The sequence below is a fragment of the Peromyscus maniculatus genome, chromosome 21 (genome assembly GCF_049852395.1).
Source record: "Peromyscus maniculatus bairdii isolate BWxNUB_F1_BW_parent chromosome 21, HU_Pman_BW_mat_3.1, whole genome shotgun sequence".
Lineage (NCBI taxonomy): Eukaryota > Metazoa > Chordata > Mammalia > Rodentia > Cricetidae > Peromyscus > Peromyscus maniculatus.
This window is the reverse complement of record NC_134872.1, coordinates 35,017,217-35,037,336: the sequence shown is the minus strand read 5'-3', so window position 1 is coordinate 35,037,336 and position 20,120 is coordinate 35,017,217. Positions and strand designations below refer to the sequence as shown.

Below are 20,120 nucleotides of genomic sequence, written 5' to 3'. Positions count from 1 at the left end.
TGAAAGGCATTAAAATTTGTGTCAATTCTTTAAATATTTCATAGAATTTAATAGGGAATTAAGTAGCCTTTTTCCTTTACCTTTTAAAGGTAATTGTTGACCTAGCCACTTTAGTGATATCAATCTATTTATATTTTCTCTTTCTCAGTGTCTGAATTTGGTGTTATATTTTTCAAGACTGTGGTCATTTTTATGTAAATTATAAAATCTGTAGGCACAGTTATTCATAATATTCTTTAATTATTTTCCCCATAGGTTCAACTATTATGCCTGCATCATGAGCCTCCTAGAGACCCCCAGGAGTCCAAGTTCATATGCCAAAGCAAAGAGCCTTTATTGCAAACTCAGGTTTGGGCTTTGACTTCTGACGCAGTGGTTGGATCAGGGAGAGCTTTGAGCTCAGTTATGGCAGGGTTTTCAAGGGATAAATGATGTGGGGGTAGGCAAATTCTGGATTCAGATGGAGGTTGAACTCCTGATAGGCAGAAGTGGGGCCACATGAGTCTTATCAAACGAATTGGTACTGGCTTTGCTGCTAGGAAATTGGCAATCTATATACAAATTATGAAAGCTATCCTTAATGTTTTAGAGCATTTGTGCTTGTTTGTCTCAATTCTGATTGGTCTCTCACATGGTACAGTTTGTGGCTTTTTCTGGTTATTGTAATGGTGAAGCCTAGTTTCAGTATTGTTATTCTGCGGCCTGTCATGGCTGCACTAACCTTCAGTTAGGCCTCTTCACAACAGTGAATGCATTTTCTTTATCTCTGATAATGTCCAGATTTCCTCTCTTTGATTTCTCAGTCTAGGCAGAAATTTATCTTATTTATTTATTTATTTATTTATTTATTTATTATTTCTATCTTAAAATGCCAGGTTTTGTTTTTATTTTCTCTGTTGTTTTCCTATATTTGATTTCATTTATATTTATTTTGATTGCTGTTATTTAACTTAACCTACTTTGCTGTTTCCCATTTCTTATGATAAGAACCTAATCTGCTGATAATAATTTTCTTTCATTTATAAAATGTCCACTCAATCCTGATTTTCTCTGTAAAAGTTATTTTTATTTTATTCCACAAAATTGTTAAAAAAGATTTTAATTATAGCAAGATTACTGAGTTTCTCTTGAAATGTGACCAATGCATTATTAACTAGTATGCTGCATAATTTCCAAATAATTTATATATTTCAACAATCTTTATGTTATAGAATGTAGTTTAATTCCATTGTGATTAAAGAACCTAAGTCATAGTGCTCTGTTACATTGTACTATTTAACATAAGCTTTGAGACTCAGGATATGGTCTGTCTTGAATGTTCCACAAGAGACTGAGATGAGAGTGAATACTATTCTTTGAATGGAGTACTGTACAAATGTCGATGAGGTTAATTTGATTGATGGTACTGTTTAGGTCAACTCTTGGTATTACTGATTATCTGCCTGCTTAATCTGCCAATTACTGGGAGAAGGGTGGTGAAGTTTTGATTCAATAATGGGTTTGTCGATTTATCCCTCAGCTCTGTCATTGTTCACCTCACATATTTTAAGATATGACATGTTTTGGATTGTTATGACTCTTGGAGCGATGATCCTTTATCATTATACAATTGCCCTCATTCCTTATGACTTTTTAGTTCTGAGTTCCTTTGTGTTGACAAATAACATAGTCACAATCTTTTGTAGAGGAAGTTTGGTGTTGAAGTATTTTTTTTTAGCTCTAAACCACTGTCAGGATGATAGGAGTTTAAAATGCTTATCATATTATGATTATCAGTGTAAACTGAAAGTGGTATCAAAATATAAAAAAATGCATTTGCTACATCAATGCTACTAAGCATAGAAACTCAGGAACACACATTTTGGAGTATGGATTGTCTTTGAGTGTACCTCACCTTGGAGCTATGGCTCTGGAATGAACAGAGATCTCAGCTCCTCTCTTTTGCCATGATTGGACTGCACTGTCAACTTGGTTGGGTTTAAAATCACTAGGGCATATACTTCTCTTTGTCAGGCTGTTTCCAATAAGGACAGAAGGAAGGAAATTTAACCTCAATTTGGGCTCAATCTTCTGCCAGGCAGCCCACATATAGAGTTCTGAGAAGAAGCAAAGCACATTCTCATGTTTTCACTTTGTCTTTCTGAGCTAGTGAATCTGTTGCTATTGATATGATGTCCCCTTAATTTCAGACTCTTTCTTCTTGTTCTTCATACATGAACTTAGGAGTGGTGTAAAGAATTAGCTCTGAGATACAATTTTCCAACTCCAGATGAGTATGAACAATTTAGTTGCTTCTATATGTGCTCTGAGAATATTATCTCCTGCAACCAAATGGTCAAAGTTGCTGAAAACCAACACAAAACCTTTCATTCAATTGGCTAGTTGTACAGAATGGTTCAGTCATAGCTTCAAAGGATGTCTGCCTATAAATCAGGGCATCATTCGGAACAGACTCTGTGATCCTGTAAGTTGGTATGGAAATGAATAGGGATGTTACTTAAGAATTTGTGGTTCTCATTTGTGGATTCTTAGTCTGGTTAATGAAAGATTTTAAAAAAGGGACCTAGGAAGAAGCTCAAGGACCATTTAGTGTAGATTAAAAGCAAAAAAAAAAAAAAGTACAGGCAAGCTGAAAATCCGAGGAGATGTTGGGTGGAGAGAAATGGAGAAGACAAAAAGAGAAAAGGAGTCACATTTTTTTTTGAGGGGGGTTGATATATGGTCCAAGAGGACTATATTCAGCAATGGATGTCAACAAGAACAAGGTGCATCATGATGAAATTCAGAGGGAGATATCATAGAAAAAGTAAGAAAGCATAGAGTATTAGGGAAAGCGCTTATGTCTAGTATCAAGTGGGAAAGCAGGCAGGCTTGACTGTGAGTCTTAGTCAGCATTGCATCATGGAAGGAGATTCTGAGCAGTATAAGCACATTGTTGCATTATGAGGATAATTATTCCTCCCATTCCATGTCTTCTGGTGAATTATCTTTACTGAGGGGTTGTGGCCTGGCCAAGTCACTGACAGGGTCACTTGAATGACTATCAAAGGAAGAGAAAATAATATGTAATGTTCTAATCTTTGGGGCAGATCAGAATGCATGTTTCTATCCCGGGACAGAGGTAGAACTCAGATTCCATGTTTTTGACCCCAAAGAATTATCTTTCACTTATTATGTCTCAAAAAGCCGTGATATTTCTATGTCTTCATATGGTATTTTAAAACCAGTGAGGAAAGGTTTTGATATATACCTCTCTAGCATTTCCATGGAGATGGAAGATGGGGTTCAAAGCTGACCATAAAACAGGGGTCCATCTCAATGACTTCCAAATCTCAGGAGGTAAATAAACACAAGTCCAGGAAAGCTGAAATTTTTTAAGACTATCAACTTGTCTTCCTAAGATTATATAAGCAAACAAAACAAAATAAAAATGATCCACCAAACAACAACAACCAAAAATGATTGTCAAAGAGAGGAGACTTTGTGGCCTATGGGAACTACCTACAAGTCATGCTAGAACTCCAGGCATGCATCTTTCATGATTCATCACCTATGTTGGGGCATGTTTTCAGTAATGAAACTGCTTTTAAGTCACTTATATTCCTGTAAATTGTAGGTAACTATAATAAACTCCTTTTTTTGCCACAGTAGAATAGTGGAATTACATTTTCTGTCATCTGTGTCCATTTAGGGTAGATAGACATTTATTCATATCTTCCCAGGAAAAGAGGCATACTGCCACCCATCATTGCCTCTAGACATTGAGTTTCAGCAATATCCTACAGGCGAGGCACATTTTGTTACAAATGTGAACTACACCATACTTCTAAATCACCTTCTGGGTTTTGTAACTCATATAATCAGATGCATTGGGACTATATATTGGAATAGATTTTGAAGGTTTAGCATAATGGTGAAAGGAATATAAAACCAGATTAGGCTGAGTCTATTAATATGAGCCCATTGAGCAGAGATACTGGTTTAATGTCGTACCCGGCACAATTGAAAAGGTTCAGTTTAGTTGATTGGCTAAAGCATGTTTCAATGATATCCTGTGAATGAACCTGAGATTACAAATATCTCTTGCCTTAATGTTGCTGCTGGAGTAGGATATGCTGTGTAAAACCCACTCCTTTATCATGAGAGGGTCCAAAGTTGGGCCTTTCACTAACAGTGTAAGAAAGGCCTATGAGAGGATCACCAGGGACACAGGGACAGCTTTGCCATTGTTTTCCTCTGAGTGCCACATCTTAGAATGGGAACCAGAGCCGCACATTTGGGTACCTTAAGTGCCTTGGATCTACTTGGATCCAAGACTGGCAAGGGCCAAGTGGAAACACTGAGATGCAAAAGATGAAGAGATTGTGCTTACTGTGAAAAGATGGTGTAGGCAAATCAATGATCACAATGGCCTGAGTCATGCAGCTCTATGGTGCTAGCTAATGAACAATGCCATTTCAAAAAATGAAACAAATGGGAAGCCTACAAATTTTTTTGATCTAGATAAACAAAAAAAATTACAGAAAAAATATATGAAAGGCTGCCTTGGACCACAGCCATAGAGATTGGTGGCCCCTTAATTTCCAGATGAGCCAGTTGTGGGTTCAGAACATTTAGAACCTTCTACTGTGATAATTTGCTGGGATCCCTAGGGATAAACCCATGACAAAGGATACTAGGACTGGGATGTTCCTGCTCTTCTGCAAATGCATGTTGTGCTTCAGTTGTTTGTCTGGATTATCATGGATGTGTCACCTGCTGATTTGGCTCTTGCAGCATCCAGACAAGTCAACCCCAGCTGTCTTATCTCAATTTGCCTTTCTGTACAGATATCTGTTTGCAAACAGGTCTCTGCCCCCAAGAGAACTTGTTTAGTTGTCAGTTTGCTTAGTTTAGATCTGATTTTAATGAGATTTATTATAGTTTTTATTCATGTGTATATGTGTGTGGGTATTCACAGTGTCTAGAGGAAGGTGTTAGATACCCTGGAGCTTGAGTTACAGGTTGTTGTGAGATGACTAATGTGGATGCTGGGAATTGAACTCATATTCTCTGGAAGATCAGTATATTCTCTTAACCACTAAGCCATCTCTTTGGCTTAGTGGTTTTTATTAGCATATATTAATTATACAAATTTTATTAGCATATATTAATTATACAAACTGATGGGTTTCACTATGGAAATTTAATATATTAATAAAATATATTGATCATATTCAGCCCCTCCATTGTTCTTTTGTAATTCTCCTCACTACTCCCTCCCTTGCCATATCCTAATAAACCCTACTTTTACCATACTAATCTATATATAAGATTGTAGCTAGAGTTTTTCTGGTTCTGCCTGGCCCACTGTCAGGACAAATCTCTCTTACCCGCCAGTCCCGCAGCTTCTCAGACCCAACCAAGTAAACACAGAGATTTATATTACTAATAAACTGTATGGCCATGACAGGCTTCTAGCTAGCTGTTCTTATATCTTAGATTAACCCATTTCTATTAATCTATATTCTGCCACGTGGCTCTAGGCTTACCTGTATCTTAACATTTTCTCATGGTGGCGACTGGCAGTGTCTCTCTGCCTCAGCCTTCCACTTCCCATAATTCTCCTCTCTCCTTGTTCCGCCTATACTTCCTGCCTGGCTACTGGCCAGCGTTTTATTTATTAACCAATCAGAGCAACACTTTTAACATACAGAACATCCCACAGCATAAGATAAAATATATGATACTTACCTTTGTGTGTCTGATTCAGTCACTTAGTATAATGATCCTTAGTTCTATCCATTTTCTATAAATAACACGATTCCATTTTTTATGGCTGAATAAAACTCCACTGTATAGGTATAGCACATTTTCTTTACAAATTCATCCATTGGCAGTCACCTAGACTGATTCTATAATTTAACTACTCTGAACAGTACTGTGATAAACACCATATGCAGGTAAGCTAATGTCAGCTCACTGACATTTTTGGCTATATACTCAGAAGTGGCATGTCTGGCATATGGAAGTTTTAATTTTTGAGGACTATCCATACTGATTTCTACAGTAGCTAAGATAGCTTACGTTCCTACCTACAGTGAATAATCTTTCCCTGTCAATCTTGTAAATACATATATTTTGTTGTTTGTTGTCTTCATTATAGTGATTCAGATTAGCTCAGAAAGAATTTCAATGTAAGAGGTTTTTTTTGGTTTGGGTGTTTTTGTTTGAGATAGAGTCTTCCTACATAACTCAAAATGACTTAAAAAGCAAAGCATTCCTGCTGCAACTTCTTGTAGTCAGATTTTTTTTTTGAGTCATCAACTCACAAATAATGACACAGAGACTTATTATTAATTATGAAAACTCAGCCTTATCTTAGATTTGTCCCACTAGCTCTTACAACTTAAATTAACCCATTTATTTTAATCTACATTCTGCCATGTGGCTTGTTTACCTCATCTCTCCATACTATCCATGCTGCTTCCTCCAAGTCTGGCTGGTAACTCTACCTTCTTTTTCTCAGAGTTCTGTCTCTGCCTGGAAGTCCCACCTATACCTCCTGCCTAGATATTGGCTGCTCAGCTTTCTTTCACTAATCAAATCAATACAGTTTCACACAGTGTACAAATATCTCACAACAACTTCCAAATGCCATATTACAGGCACTGGCTCTCATATTCAAGCTCAACATAGGTTTTGATATGTACATCTCTGATGGCTAAGGATGCTTTTTCCTGTATTTATTGGATGTTTGTACCTTTTTCATTTAAAAAGTTTCTGTTTATAGCCACTGACCATTTATTGATTGGATTATTTGCTCTTTTATCATCTAATGTTGCATTCTTTATATATTCTAAGTGTTAATCCCCAGACAAATTAATATTTGGAGAAACTTTTCTTCCTTTCTACAGGTCTTCTCTTTACTCTGTAGATTATTTGGTTAGCTACACAGAAGGTTTTAAATTAGATGCCATCTATTTGTCAAATCTTGCTTTTATTGTCAGGTCTATACAGAATCTCCTTCAGAAAGTGTATGCCCTGAGTTCTTCCTGCAGTGGTTCTGGTTAAAATGATGGATAAATGACTGCTAATATCTTTACATGATATTGCTAAAACAGGATTCCTTGCCATTAGCTTTGTATTCTTTTCATTCTTAGTGTTTTTATAAAAATAAGAGCTTAGCCTTTCTCTGGTCCTTAAACTGAGTGCACAATGGTTCCATCTGAACAACTTAGAAAAATTCTTGTTCCAGATATTTTCTTCATTCATTAAAACATTTTTATTTTTTTGCATTCCATTATGATAAGAACAAGCCATAGACTTTTTTGGACATTTATGGTTTTGTTTAGGAGCTCTTGTTAGCATAAGTACTCACTTAACTTCTCATGAAAAATGGCTATATGAGAAACCATTTTTTTAATCATGCAAGATTTTTAAGACTCAAGGAACAAATTCAATTAATTGCATAGACCAGAAAATGTAAGCTGACCTTTAAAAATCACCAGGTGTTTAGCTGTGTTGTTTTGTGTGTGTGTGTGTGTGTGTGTGTGTGTGTGTGTGTGTGTGTGTGTGTGTGTATGTGTGTGTGTGTGTGTGTGTGTGTGTGTTAGCAGGTAATTCCCATTCTGAGGATATGATAGTCACTCTTTTGTTCAGTGTTGATTAGATGGATCTAGCATCAACTAAAATCTATAGATTTGGTTATTTTGTCAGGTGATACTTAAGTTTCTATCTCTTAAAGTTCTGTCAATGACAAATTTAAAAATGCAGAAAAATCTCACAAAAAGTAGACAAGAATCATCAAGTTTTGTAACACACTGTCTTAATAGGCTTTCTTCTGAGATGAAGCAGTGTGGATTTAAAAGAAAAACAATGGTAAAACAAGCATCAGGGGTTTGTGTGTGTGTGTGTGTGTGTGTGTGTGTGTGTGTGTGTGTGTGTGTGCCTGTATGTCTGTATGTCTGTGGTTATATAAGTTTAACCTCCTTCATCCATTTCTCATAGCAAAAAGAAATTATTGTGTCACTAGGAGATGTGATCATATAAGACTGCCATCACATATGTTGAACAAAGTTTTCAAAACACCATTATCCAGTGCATAGATATGCCACAAATAGACTTTTTGATGTACATTTGAAATTGTTTAAGGTTTACAAGCAGTTGCAAACAAAGTACAAAGAACTTCCCCTAGAGCAAACCCTATCATAGTATCACAATCCAGATGCTGGTGAAAGACCCCCGCTCCATTATGAGGATATGGGGCGTTGGGCCGATGTTATGCCCCCCCAATAACTTGGCCTTAGAAACGCCATTCTGCAGGAATCAGAAAAACAGGAGTTCACAGCTGTGACTAACTAGCCAGCCGGCCTTGGAAGAAAAAGATAACTATGGTCAGCCATCGGGCCTAAGATAGGGGATAATTGGGTCAGCAGCCTTGGGAGTAAGACAGTTGATATTTTATGGCGGGCCCCTGGCCTTGAAGAATAGGCAGCTGGCCTGGGCAAGGCCAAGTCAGCCACACATCAAACTTCTGATAATTAAAGAACGCGACCCCAAGTTCACCCTGGCCCTCTGTAAAACAGCCAATAGGGACCCTGTAACTATGCTTCTCGCTTCTGTAGCCGCGCCTCTGCCCCTGAAATCCCATAAAAAGTCCCCTTTGCCCTCGGTAGGCGCGCAAGTCTTCTGAGAGACTTGGCCCCAGGTACCTGTGCATTTAATAAAGCCTCTTGCTGTTTGCATCTGATCTGTGGTTTCGGTGTGTTTCCCGGGTCCGGGGTCTCTCCCTGAGGGAAGATCTCCCCTGGGGGTCTTTCATTTGGTGGCCCGTACGGGGATTGAGACCCCTCCCTGGGACCACCGACCCACCATCAGGAGGTAAGCCGGCCGGCCTTGGTTTATGTCATCCCTGTCCAGTCTGAGTGTTGTCTGTTTGCCTAAGTGTTGAATGTTGTTTGTTTGTCTCCGCGCCTGCGTCTGATAATCTGTCTGTGTCAGTGGATCTGAAAGAGGGGGCCGACGGGCCTGGACTTCGCCGCTGAACCCTAGGAGACGTCCTAGGGAAATCTGAAACCCTGGAAGGAATTCCACGGGAATCTGTAGTGCCTTCTGAGGCACGGTCTGAAGTGCCTTCTGAGGCACGGTCTGAAGTGCCTTCTGAGGCACGGTCTGTATTGCCCTCTGGGGCACGGTTTTTTGGGGCCACTCACGTATCAGAGGGATACGTTGTGCTGGTTGGAGAAGAGGGGGTTGGACCCTCGCAGTCTCCTTCTGAGGTTTTGCTTTCGGTTTGGAACCGAAGCCGCGCAGCGCGTGTCAGTGTTATTTGTATTGGTTTGTTGTTCCTTGTTTTCTGTTTAACCGTTCTCCTCCTAGAGACAACCATGGGACAGACTGTCACCACCCCCTTGAGCCTCACGCTTAAACACTGGTCAGACGTAAAGATACGAGCCAACAACGAAGGAGTCGTAATCAAGAAGAAAAAATGGATCACTCTTTGCGAGGCCGATTGGGTTAAAATGAATGTAGGATGGCCTCGTCAGGGAACCTTTAACCTTAGTCTTATTTCACAGGTGGAGGGAAAAGTTTTTGCTTCCAGTCCCCAGGGCCACCCGGACCAGGTCCCATACATTGCCATGTGGAGACTCCTGACAACAGAACCTCCCCCATGGGTTAAGCCGTTTCTCTTCCCCTCGGCCCCCCGGCAACAGCAGCGCTCGCCGAATCCCGGGGCCGAGGAAGCCAGATCGGCGGATCCCTCCCACTCCCTGTTCCTCCCTAACCCCACACCAGCAAGTCTTTTCCTCTCCCCGCAGGCCGCCGCGCCGGCGCAGGCGACTGTGGGAGGTGGGAACGCGCAGGCGGGTGCGCAGGCGACTGTGGGAGGTGGGAACGCGCAGGCGGGTGCGCAGGCGACTGTGGGAGGTGGGAACGCGCAGGCGGGTGCGCAGGCGACTGTGGGAGGTGGGAACGCGCAGGCGGGCGCGCAGGCGGCCGCAGGTTATGGTGCCGGCGCTCAGGCGGGGCCGGGGATGGGATCGGCGGGAGACTGCTCCCCGACCGGCTCTGGGACGACTGGGGAGCCCCGATTTGGGGAAGGGGGCTCAGGAGGGACGGCGCCACTGATGAGCGCCAAACCACTGCTCCCTCCCGCCTCTCCTTCCTCCTCCCTTTACCCTGTTCTCCCACGAAAGGATTCCCCTAAGGCTCCCGTCCTCCCCCCGGACCCCAATTCACCTCTTATTGACCTCCTCACAGAGGACCCACCACCATACCCAGGGAATCGGGCACCGGAGGGACCGGTGGCCCCTGCAATGGCACCGGAGGGACCGACGGCCCCCCCGGAGGCGCCTGAACAGCCTCCAAGGAGAGAGAGGGAAGATGAGATTCCGGCTCCCTCCCCAATTGCCGGTCGCCTACGAGGAAAGCGCGACGAGCCAGCTAAGGAGTCCAGAGCCTTTCCCCTTAGGGAAGGTCCTAACCACCAGCTCCAATACTGGCCGTTTTCAGCGTCTGATCTCTACAACTGGAAACAACATAATCCCCCTTTCTCTAAGGACCCTGTTGCCTTGACTAACCTGATTGAGTCCATTTTAGTGACCCACAAGCCCACTTGGGAAGATTGTCAGCAGTTACTGCAGACCCTCCTGACGGTGGAGGAAAAGCAGTGGGTCTTCCTGGAGGCTCGGAAGCGGGTTCCAGGAGAAGATGGAAGACCCACCCAATTGCCTAATATCATTGACGCAGCCTTTCCCCTCACCCGCCCGAACTGGGACTTCGCGACCCCGGAAGGTAGGGAGCACCTACGTCTCTATCGCCAGTTGCTCTTGGCGGGTCTCCGAGGGGCAGCTAGACGCCCTACCAATCTGGCCCAGGTTAGAAATGTAACCCAGGGAAAGGAGGAAACGCCGGCAGCGTTCTTAGAAAGACTTAGAGAGGCATACAGAATGTATACCCCGTACGATCCAGAAGATACAGGACAGGCGCCGGGTGTCATACTGTCTTTCATCTATCAGTCAAGTCCAGATATAAGGGCCAAGTTACAGAGACTAGAAGGATTGCATTCACTCAGTTTGTCAGATTTATTGAGAGAGGCAGAAAAAGTGTTTAATAAGAGAGAAACTCCTGAAGAGCGGGAAGAGAGATTATGGCAGAGGCAGGAAGAGAGAGATAAAAAGCGTCATAGGGAAATAACTAAAGTCCTGGCCACTGTAGTATCTCAGGGACAGGTCAGCGAGGGAGTTAGGAAGAAAGATCGGAGAAAGCCACCACTGGACAAAGACCAGTGTGCTTACTGTAGAGAGAGAGGACATTGGGCTCGTGACTGCCCAAAGAAGCCTCAAGAGTCTCGGAAGCCTAAGTCAAGGGCCACGGACCTCCTCAATCTGGAGGATTAGGGAGGTCAAGGCCAGGAGCCCCCCCCTGAGCCTAGGATAACTCTCAAGATTGGGGGGCAGCCAGTGACCTTCCTGGTGGACACCGGGGCTCAACATTCAGTCCTGACCCACACCGGGGGCTCTCTCAGTGACCGCACAGCTTTGGTCCAGGGGGCCACAGGTAGCAGGAGATATCGATGGACCACCGAGAGAAAGGTTCAGCTGGCATCTGGACAGGTAACCCACTCTTTTTTGCATATACCTGACTGCCCTCACCCATTATTGGGCCGAGACCTGTTGACTAAGCTCAAGGCTCAGATCTATTTTGATGATAAGGGGTCGACTGTGACAGGACCCAAAGGGACCCCCCTACAAGTCCTAACCCTAAAACTGGAAGAGGAATACCGCCTGTTTGAATCTGAGCCCTCTAAGGAGCCACCACAAGAAATGCAGGACTGGTTGAGGGAATTTCCCTCAGCATGGGCAGAGACTGGCGGCTTGGGGCTGGCTCGCGACCAACCCCCACTTGTTATTCAGTTAAAAGCTTCCGCCACTCCCGTTTCAATCAAACAGTATCCTATGTCCCGGGAAGCCCACGAGGGCATTAAACCGCACATCAGGAGACTTTTGGACCAGGGAGTACTTGTGCCCTGTCGATCACCTTGGAATACCCCCCTCCTGCCTGTAAAGAAACCTGGGACAGGGGATTATAGACCGGTTCAAGACCTGAGGGAGGTTAATAAACGGGTTGAAGATATACACCCCACGGTGCCAAACCCTTACAACCTCCTCAGCACTCTTCCGCCAACCCACGTTTGGTATACGATACTGGACTTGAAGGATGCCTTCTTCTGTTTGAGATTGCACCCCCAGAGCCAACTACTGTTCGCTTTTGAATGGAGAGACCCAGAGATGGGACTTTCAGGACAGTTGACCTGGACTCGGCTCCCCCAGGGGTTTAAAAACAGCCCGACTCTTTTTGATGAAGCCTTACACTCAGACTTAGCCGAATTCCGGGTTGAACACCCGGCCTTAATCTTGCTCCAATATGTGGACGACCTCCTCCTAGCAGCCAGAACCCAGGCTGAATGTCAGAGGGGCACTCGGGCCCTTTTGACTAAACTGGGACAGAAGGGCTATCGGGCTTCGGCTAAGAAGGCTCAGATTTGCCAAAGCAAAGTCATTTACTTGGGTTATGCCCTAGAGGGAGGACAGAGATGGCTCACGAGAGCACGGAAAGAGGCCATACTCTCCATACCCCCTCCAAGGAACCCCCGCCAGGTGCGGGAGTTCCTAGGTACAGCCGGCTACTGCCGCCTCTGGATCCCGGGTTTTGCTGAAATGGCTGCCCCCCTGTATCCTCTCACCAAGCCTGGGACCATGTTCCACTGGGGAGAGGAGCAGCAACAGGCCTTTCAACGAATTAAGAACATCTTACTTGAGTCACCAGCCCTTGGCCTGCCAGATCTGACCAAGCCTTTTGAACTGTTCGTGGACGAGAACTCAGGCTTTGCAAAAGGGGTACTGGTACAGAGATTGGGGCCATGGAAGAGACCTGTAGCTTATTTATCCAAGAAATTAGACTCGGTAGCTGCAGGATGGCCCCCTTGTCTGCGCATGGTAGCCGCCATTGCTGTTTTGCTCAAGGATGCAGGGAAACTGACTTTGGGACAGCCATTAACTGTGTTATCCTCTCATGCGGTGGAAGCTCTGGTCCGGCAGCCCCCAGACAGGTGGCTCTCAAATTCCAGGATGACCCACTACCAGGCTCTGTTGCTAGACACAGACCGAGTGGTGTTCGGACCAGTTGTCTCCCTCAACCCCGCAACCCTGCTGCCCTTGCCAGACCCATCCGAGGAGCACGATTGCCTCCAGATTCTGGCGGAGGTCCATGGCACCCGCTCTGACCTAACAGATCAACCGCTGTCGAAACCAGATTTTATCTGGTTCACGGATGGGAGCAGCTTCTACCAAGAAGGAGAACGGAGGGCCGGAGCAGCTGTTACCACCGAATCAGAGGTAGTTTGGGCCTCACCGCTGCCGCCTGGAACATCGGCCCAAAGAGCAGAGCTGATCGCTCTGACCCAGGCCCTCCGGATGGCGGAAGGTAAGAGACTCATGGTTTATACTGACAGCAGATATGCCTTCGCCACTGCTCATGTACATGGAGAAATCTACAGAAGAAGAGGCCTCTTGACCTCGGAGGGTAAGGAAATTAAAAACAAAAAAGAAATTTTAGAACTCTTAAAGGCATTGTTCCTCCCGCATCAGCTCAGCATCATACATTGTCCGGGGCACCAAAAAGATGACTCTGTCGTGGCACGGGGAAATCGGCTGGCTGATCTAACAGCCCGGACAGTCGCCTTACAACCCCCAAGGGGCGACCAGCTGTTGGTCTTGCAGGACCAACAGCCAAGTAGAGACCCCATGTCTTACAGCCCGGAGGACCAGGAACTAGCGAAGAAAATTGGGGCGAGATGGAGCCCCGAGCGACAAGCTTATATAATGGATGACAAATTAGTTATGCCAACCTCCCATACCAAATATATGCTCAAGTTCCTCCACGCGTTAACCCATCTGAGCAAAAACAAGATGAGGGCCCTTCTGGCTGATGAGACTTCGGGTACTGTATTATTGAATCAGGAACAGGTCCTCCAACAGGTGACTTCCAGCTGCCCTGCCTGTGCCCAAGTTAATCCAGGAAAAGCCCATCTGAGCAGAGGGAGCCGCCTGCGAGGTCACCGCCCAGGAGTCCATTGGGAAATTGACTTCACCGAGGTAAAACCCGGACTATATGGATATAAATACCTTCTGATTTTTGTAGACACATTTTCAGGGTGGATGGAGATCTTCCCTACCAAGAAGGAGACCGCTAACGTGGTAACCAAGAAGCTCCTGGAAGAAATTTTTCCCAGGTATGGAATGCCCCAGATATTGGGGTCAGACAATGGGCCCGCCTTTGTCTCCCAGGTAAGTCAGAAGGTGGCCAGGCTACTGGGGATTGATTGGAAACTTCATTGTGCATACCGCCCCCAGAGCTCAGGACAGGTAGAACGTGCAAATAGAACCATTAAGGAGACTTTAACCAAATTAACGCTTGCAACTGGCACTAGAGATTGGGTGCTCCTACTCCCCCTAGCCCTTTACCGAGCCCGGAACACTCCTGGGCCTCATGGCCTAACCCCGTTCGAGATTATGTATGGAGCTCCCCCACCAATTGTAAATTTCCTTCACCCTGACATCTCCTCTTTTGCCACTAGCCCTACCCTAGAGGCACACCTCCAAGCCCTCCAGCTGGTGCAAAAGACGGTGTGGAAACCCCTGGCGGATGCATACCGGGAGCAACTGAATCGCCCGGTGGTGCCTCATCCATTCAAGATTGGGGACTCTGTCTGGGTCCGACGCCATCAATCCAAGAACCTAGAACCGAGGTGGAAAGGACCCTACACCGTCCTGTTAACTACTCCCACCGCACTCAAGGTTGACGGGATAGCGGCTTGGGTCCACGCGTCACATGTGAAGGCTGCCAAGGAACCCGACGAAGCTGAGGACACCGAGACATCAACATGGAAAGTTCAACGCTCTTCGAACCCACTCAAGATAAGACTCACTCGGGGGTCCCCTTGATCCCCCTAATAGTCCTCCTCCTGACATTAGGAGGGGCATCACCAGAGAGCCCCCACCTGGTTAAGAAAATTACCTGGCAGGTTGTCTCACAAACTGGGGAGACGGTCTGGCAAACAACCGCCCTTCACACCCCCTTTACATGGTGGCCTAACTTACATCCAGATCTCTGCCAATTAGCAGCGGGGTCAGAGGACTGGGACATCCCTACCACTGACCCCATGAACCCCAGAGCACCAGACGTCTGTCAGGACGGTAAGGGAACTTGCAAATGTAATGACGGAAAATACGGATGTGGTCACCCTGAAGCCAGGGCAGCCCTGTCACAACTACCCTTCTACGTCTGCCCCCGGGATGGTAGGGACAAAAAGATGATTAGCCAATGTGGGGGTTATGAAAGTTACTTCTGTAAAACATGGGGATGTGAAACAACTGGGAATACCTATTGGAAGCCTTCATCCACTTGGGACCTCATTAGGGTAAAAAGAGCTACCCAAGAAAAAAGCCACTCGTGGCGTCCCCTTACCCAAGGACATTGTTGGGGAACTGTCACGTCAGGAAGAGATAACACTTACTGGAAGGGGGAGGGTCCCTGTGTAAATTTCACATGCAACCCCCTGAATATATCTTTCACTCAGAAGGGAAGGGAGACCACACAAGACTGGATTAAAGGTAAAACATGGGGACTTAGACTTTACATGACAAGACGGGACCAGGGAGTTGTGTTTACGATTAAGCTTAAAATCACGGAGCTCTCCACCTTTATAGGTCCCAACCAGGTTCTCTCTGACCAAAAGCGTCCCTCTTTCCCCGCTATTCGCCCAAGCACGGCTCCAAATGTCGCTGTAACCCCAGCCATCCTCCAGCCACCCAGACCAGGTACGGGAGACCGGCTATTGAATCTTATAGAGGGCGCTTACTCAGCCCTCAATGTTACCAACCCAAATCGGACTCAGGAGTGCTGGTTATGCCTAGTTTCCGCACCTCCCTATTATGAGGGGGTGGCCGTAGTCGGAAGCTTCACCAACTCTTCTTCACCCCCACCAGGATGTGCCTCGACACCTCAGCATAAGCTCACAATCTCCGAGGTGTCAGGACAAGGACTATGTCTGGGGACCGTACCCTATACCCATCAACACCTGTGTAATCACACCCAGGTACTTGTCCCAGGACCCCATTATCTCGTGGCTCCCAGCGGAACTTACTGGGCCTGTAGCACTGGACTTACACCATGCCTCTCTCCCTCAATACTAGCTAACATGGCCGATTATTGTGTACTAATAGAATTGTACCCCAGGATAATCTACCATACACCTGAAGATATCTATGCTCGATATGAAACAGGGGTCCCCCGTATAAAAAGAGAGCCAGTCTCGCTAACCCTGGCCCTAATACTAGGTGGATTAACTGTGGGAGGAATCGCCACCGGAATAGGCACAGGTACCACTGCCCTCATGGAAACCAACCAGTTCAGACAACTCCAGGTTGCCATGCATACTGATATCCAGGCACTGGAGGAATCCGTGAGTGCCTTGGAAAAGTCACTCACCTCCCTGTCTGAGGTAGTTCTGCAGAACCGGAGGGGATTAGACCTCCTCTTCCTGCAGGAAGGGGGCTTATGTGCTGCCCTCAGAGAAGAATGTTGCTTCTATGCGGATCATACTGGGATGGTAAGAGATAGCATGGCCAAATTAAGAAAGAGATTAGAACAAAGACAAAAACTTTTTAAAGAACAACAGGGATGGTTTGAAGGATGGTTCGAAAGGTCTCCCTGGCTCACCACCCTCGTCTCCACCCTTATAGGGCCCCTTCTGATTTTATTGCTCCTTCTGACACTTGGGCCCTGCATCCTAAACAGACTTGTCCAATTTATCAGGGAACGTGTTTCTATTGTCCAGACCTTGGTATTGACCCAACAATACCAACAACTCAGCCAGGTGGAAATGGAGCCACATCCCTATTCTTCCCCATGAATGAAAGATTTCATTTGGTACAAAAGAAAATGGGGGAATGAAAGACCCCCGCTCCATTATGAGGATATGGGGCGTTGGGCCGATGTTATGCCCCCCCAATAACTTGGCCTTAGAAACGCCATTCTGCAGGAATCAGAAAAACAGGAGTTCACAGCTGTGACTAACTAGCCAGCCGGCCTTGGAAGAAAAAGATAACTATGGTCAGCCATCGGGCCTAAGATAGGGGATAATTGGGTCAGCAGCCTTGGGAGTAAGACAGTTGATATTTTATGGCGGGCCCCTGGCCTTGAAGAATAGGCAGCTGGCCTGGGCAAGGCCAAGTCAGCCACACATCAAACTTCTGATAATTAAAGAACGCGACCCCAAGTTCACCCTGGCCCTCTGTAAAACAGCCAATAGGGACCCTGTAACTATGCTTCTCGCTTCTGTAGCCGCGCCTCTGCCCCTGAAATCCCATAAAAAGTCCCCTTTGCCCTCGGTAGGCGCGCAAGTCTTCTGAGAGACTTGGCCCCAGGTACCTGTGCATTTAATAAAGCCTCTTGCTGTTTGCATCTGATCTGTGGTTTCGGTGTGTTTCCCGGGTCCGGGGTCTCTCCCTGAGGGAAGATCTCCCCTGGGGGTCTTTCACTGGCACTGGTTTTACTAGCATTTTATGAGGAGAATTGCTTATCCAAGTTACTGAGTGTCCATCAGGAATCTGTACAGTCCATATGGTGTAGGAGAAAAGCTGAATGAAAATTAAGAAGAAAAGGTGAATCACTATCTGATTTCAAGATACTGTGTGTCAACGGTGCATTAGGAGCCTAAGTAGAGCATAGGAATTCTGCCTTGCTCTTCTGTGTTTCCCGGTCACTTCAAGGAACACCCTTTGAAAAGGGGTAGGTTTGTGGATTCCTTGGCCTTATAACTCTGATATATAGCATTCTTCCTAAACTTTTGATATGTATAAACTATTTAAGGAACTAAATATGTCACTTGCTTCTTTCTTAAATTTTACATTTATGTTCAATTGGCATAAGCATCATATATAATTTTCACATACAATGTATTTTGAAATGTGCATATCGAATATTTGACATATTGAAAATTTTACATCATTCTTTGGAATGATAGCCCTTAGTCATATCTTCCTTTTTAACTCAAAGCATACTTTTTCACTGTTGACTAGCAGCATTCTCCAAGAGAAGCAACTAAGTATAATTTCATTATAATGATGGAGAGCCATGGGACAATGCCTCCATTGTTTTAATGTATATCAAGTACCAGAAAATTAATATGACTGAATGAACTAAAATTAGAAACATGATTGGAAGTCTTGGTTTCTAACTGAAAACTCCTTTTAGGGGTATGTTTTACATTTTTCTCTATCCTGAATGCCTTCTTACTAATAAAACCAGAAACTTGAAATAGTATTGCTCATACTTAAAAAAAATACTTTGGTTATGGTCTCTCAATATATGGTATTGCTCAATCTGCTCACCATGAATTTCTCTAATTTCATAATTCAAAAGTCTCAATTTCAAAGCAGGTTCAGGTTGTCTAGGTAACAGAATTTCTGACAAATTAATAGTGTAATGCCTTGTGTAACCCATGAGATCTTTCATTATGTGTTTCCCAACTGTTATTTACAGAATGATGACAACTCATAATTTGTCAAAAATGAAGAGCAGTGGGGATACCTCTAAGAGATGGATAGAGATGACTCTGTGGAATAAGTGAGGTGGGCAGAGGTCACGTGGAACATGCAAGACATTGCCTTTTCTCACCTTTCTTCCTCTTGCTCAGTCTTCTTTTGTGATTCTCCTATGTGTAGACCAGCAAAGGTGAAAATATAGGTAAAAGTGAAAAAGATTTGTTGTGTCTCAGCAAATCCATCAAAACCTATTGGGGGGAAAATACGATGGTTTTTTCAAAGGGAGCACTGTAATATCCAATAGAGAATCAAACAGCTCAAATGCAGGTTCTCCAGTGATCCACTACTCAAAATAAATAATGATTTATGTCAAGTGGGTAATGCAAAATGCTGACTTCATTTTTCTTCCAACTTGGCATTCCCAGTGTGAAAGAATATGGCATTTTCTAAATAATTAATTTGGATTGCTGAAGACAGGGCTGATGACTAGGCTGGAGGAACAGAGTTCCAATCTGCTGCTACCTGCTGTGGGAACCTATGAAGCCCTCTTCAATATTTCTGCATACATTGTGCATTTGCCATGACGTGACACTGGCAATATAAATGCCAGCAGAAGAGAGAAATTTTCCAAAAAGGTATTTTGTAGGCAAAGACAAATTACAGATGAAGTAGCAAAACCTTTGATAGGGTGTAGGATTAAAAGAAAGGTAAATTACAAATTTTAGAAAGAAAATGATCTTTCAAAGAAAAACTAAAAGGTTGGGGTAATGAAAGAAATACTCGAGGCTCCACTGCTATCAGTCAAAGATAAAAGCAGCAATGGAGAAGTGGACGATTTATCATTTCTAATAAGAGCTTCAAAGAATGAGATCAAATGTGATGAGAGTCTCTTTAAATGACTCTGGCTAGTATTCTAATCCAGCTTCTTCAGACCTAGAACAAGGCATAAAGTGACAACGTGAAGCTTTGTTGTTAAAAGCGACATGGCATAGCTACTGCATACATAGCTCTGAAAACAAGGATCTCTAAAATGCCGTCCATTTATCCCCTGCACCACCACCCCAGTCCCTGTTGCCTGAACAACAACTGGCGTCCTATCTGAGACAAAGAAGGCTCCGTGCTGACTCCATCTTCTTTTCCAAGCTTCTGCTTTAGAACCACTAAGCAGTTCAGAAGGCAAACAGAATGAACATGTCTGTCCTGAAGTCACAGTGGTCATTTTGTAAAAGCCCAGGGCAAGTGTGAGAGGACATGACAGAAGAAGAATTAAAAGTGACTCAGTGAAAATGAAAGATGGAAGGAAGAGAAATCAAGATGAGTAAGTGTTTTTATCAACCAAAACACAAGCCCAATGCCTCCAACAAAAAAAAAATAAAAATTGAGAGATCGCAACTGTATAAATTAGTGATGCACTTTTATGACCTCAGAAAAACAAGAATAACACAACACCCAGAAGAGTTGACTAATCAAAATTAGTACATAAATTAATGAAATAAAAACAAGAAAATGATAGAAAGGATGAATGAAACA

At 44.3% G+C, this 20,120-nt stretch overlaps 1 protein-coding gene across 1 annotated transcript; it reads left to right on the top strand.

Moving 5' to 3' along the window:
* The first annotated feature begins 8,213 nt into the window (after positions 1-8,213).
* Positions 8,214-11,381, top strand: LOC143269917 (uncharacterized). Its single transcript, XM_076557340.1, has one exon. The coding sequence runs from the start codon at positions 9,369-9,371 to the stop codon at positions 11,379-11,381; it is 2,013 nt and encodes a 670-aa protein (XP_076413455.1). The 5' UTR covers positions 8,214-9,368.
* The last annotated feature ends 8,739 nt before the right edge of the window (positions 11,382-20,120 follow it).

Coding starts and splice junctions, on each gene's coding strand:
- LOC143269917 (XM_076557340.1), top strand. CDS start 9,369: ATGGGACAGACTGTCACCACCCCCTTGAGCCTCACGCTTAAACACTGG.